Source organism: Pyrus communis, chromosome 11, assembly GCF_041283825.1.
Source record: "Pyrus communis isolate YQ-2024b chromosome 11, ASM4128382v1, whole genome shotgun sequence".
NCBI classification, from domain to species: Eukaryota; Viridiplantae; Streptophyta; class Magnoliopsida; order Rosales; family Rosaceae; genus Pyrus; species Pyrus communis.
This window is the reverse complement of record NC_142575.1, coordinates 16263177-16264530: the sequence shown is the minus strand read 5'-3', so window position 1 is coordinate 16264530 and position 1354 is coordinate 16263177. Positions and strand designations below refer to the sequence as shown.

At 48.9% G+C, this 1354-nt stretch overlaps 1 protein-coding gene across 1 annotated transcript; it reads left to right on the top strand.

Annotated features, from left to right (window-relative positions):
- Positions 1-1354, top strand: LOC137742963 (hyccin). The gene has a single exon (XM_068482894.2). It carries the CDS (start codon positions 1-3, stop codon positions 1162-1164), a length of 1164 nt encoding a protein of 387 aa, XP_068338995.2. The 3' UTR covers positions 1165-1354.

Genomic DNA, 1354 nt, shown 5'->3' with positions numbered 1-1354 from the left:
ATGTCGAACGATCCCTCCACCTCATCCACCGCAGAAGATCATCAAGACACCATCAGTTCCACCACCACCACCACCACCACCACCACCACCACCCCAACAATTACCACTTCTGCCTCATCAGACCACTCATCATCCCTCTCCAAAGCCCAATCAACAATCCAGTCCCTCTCAACCATCCTCCCCTCTCTCCCTCCTTCCCTCGCCTCCTCCTCCAACCCTTCCCGCTCCCTCATCCATGACCACCACACCGCCTCCCACATCTCCTCCCTTCTCCGCCTACCCGACTCCGGTGCAGGCGACAACAACCTCTGCCGTTGGCTCTACGACACCTTCCAATCCTCCGATAACGACCTCCAACTTGTGGTCCTTCGCTTCCTTCCCATCATCGCCGGTGTCTACCTCTCCCGCGTGTCTCTTCGTATACCCATAGCCGGCTTTGAGGCTGTTCTGTTAGCCCTCTACGCCCACGAAACCACCACACGTGCCAGCCAGGCCATTACCGTCAACGTGCCTGACTTGTCACACCCCAGCCTTTACCACGAAACAAAGGCACCCATTAAGAACAATTCGACAGGCCTAAACTTGGCCGTTATATCCCCCAGCTTGGAACCCTATGGCACAGTGAGGTCCACAAGGAGGGCGAGGATTGTTGGGGTTGCGCTGGAGTTGTACTACAGCAAGATATGTGAAATGCCGGTGCAGTCTAAAATCGAGTTTTGTGAGTTTTGTAGGGTTTGGGCTGGTGAAGACGGCGAAATGTACAAGGAGATGACTGGTAGTAGTAGTAGTAGCAGCAGCACTAATAAACGTAAAGAAGAGGGTGGAAAGTGTGAAGTACAGGAGGATGGAAATGATGAGAATAAGGAAGGTGGTTCGGGAAAGGCTGTGGTGGGCGTGGGCATGGGGAGAATTCCACTGCCCTGGGAATTACTGCAGCCGGTTTTGCGAATTTTGGGACACTGCCTTTTGTGTCCAAACCAAAACAAGGAGCTGATTGATAAGGCGAGCAAGGCTTGTACCAGTTTGTATGCGAGGTCTATGCATGATATCAATCCCAAGGCTATTTTGGCCACTAGGAGTCTGCTTAGGCTGACCAACACGGCGGCCAAAGATGATAATTTAGATCCAACTGAAATTCCTAAATCTCGAGTTATCAGTATCTAGGTTGATCTGCTGCTGCCCTTCACATCTTTATCATTACTAACTGTGAAACGTTTTTAATTTAGGACAATATATATCCAATGAATAATCCGAAACTCATATATATGTTCGTTTCGTTTCTTTCAGTGATTTGAATATATATATGTTGTTATCATATCCAATTAATTCAGGGTTTCAGATTATAGTTAGTAAA

Coding starts and splice junctions, on each gene's coding strand:
- LOC137742963 (XM_068482894.2), top strand. CDS start 1: ATGTCGAACGATCCCTCCACCTCATCCACCGCAGAAGATCATCAAGAC.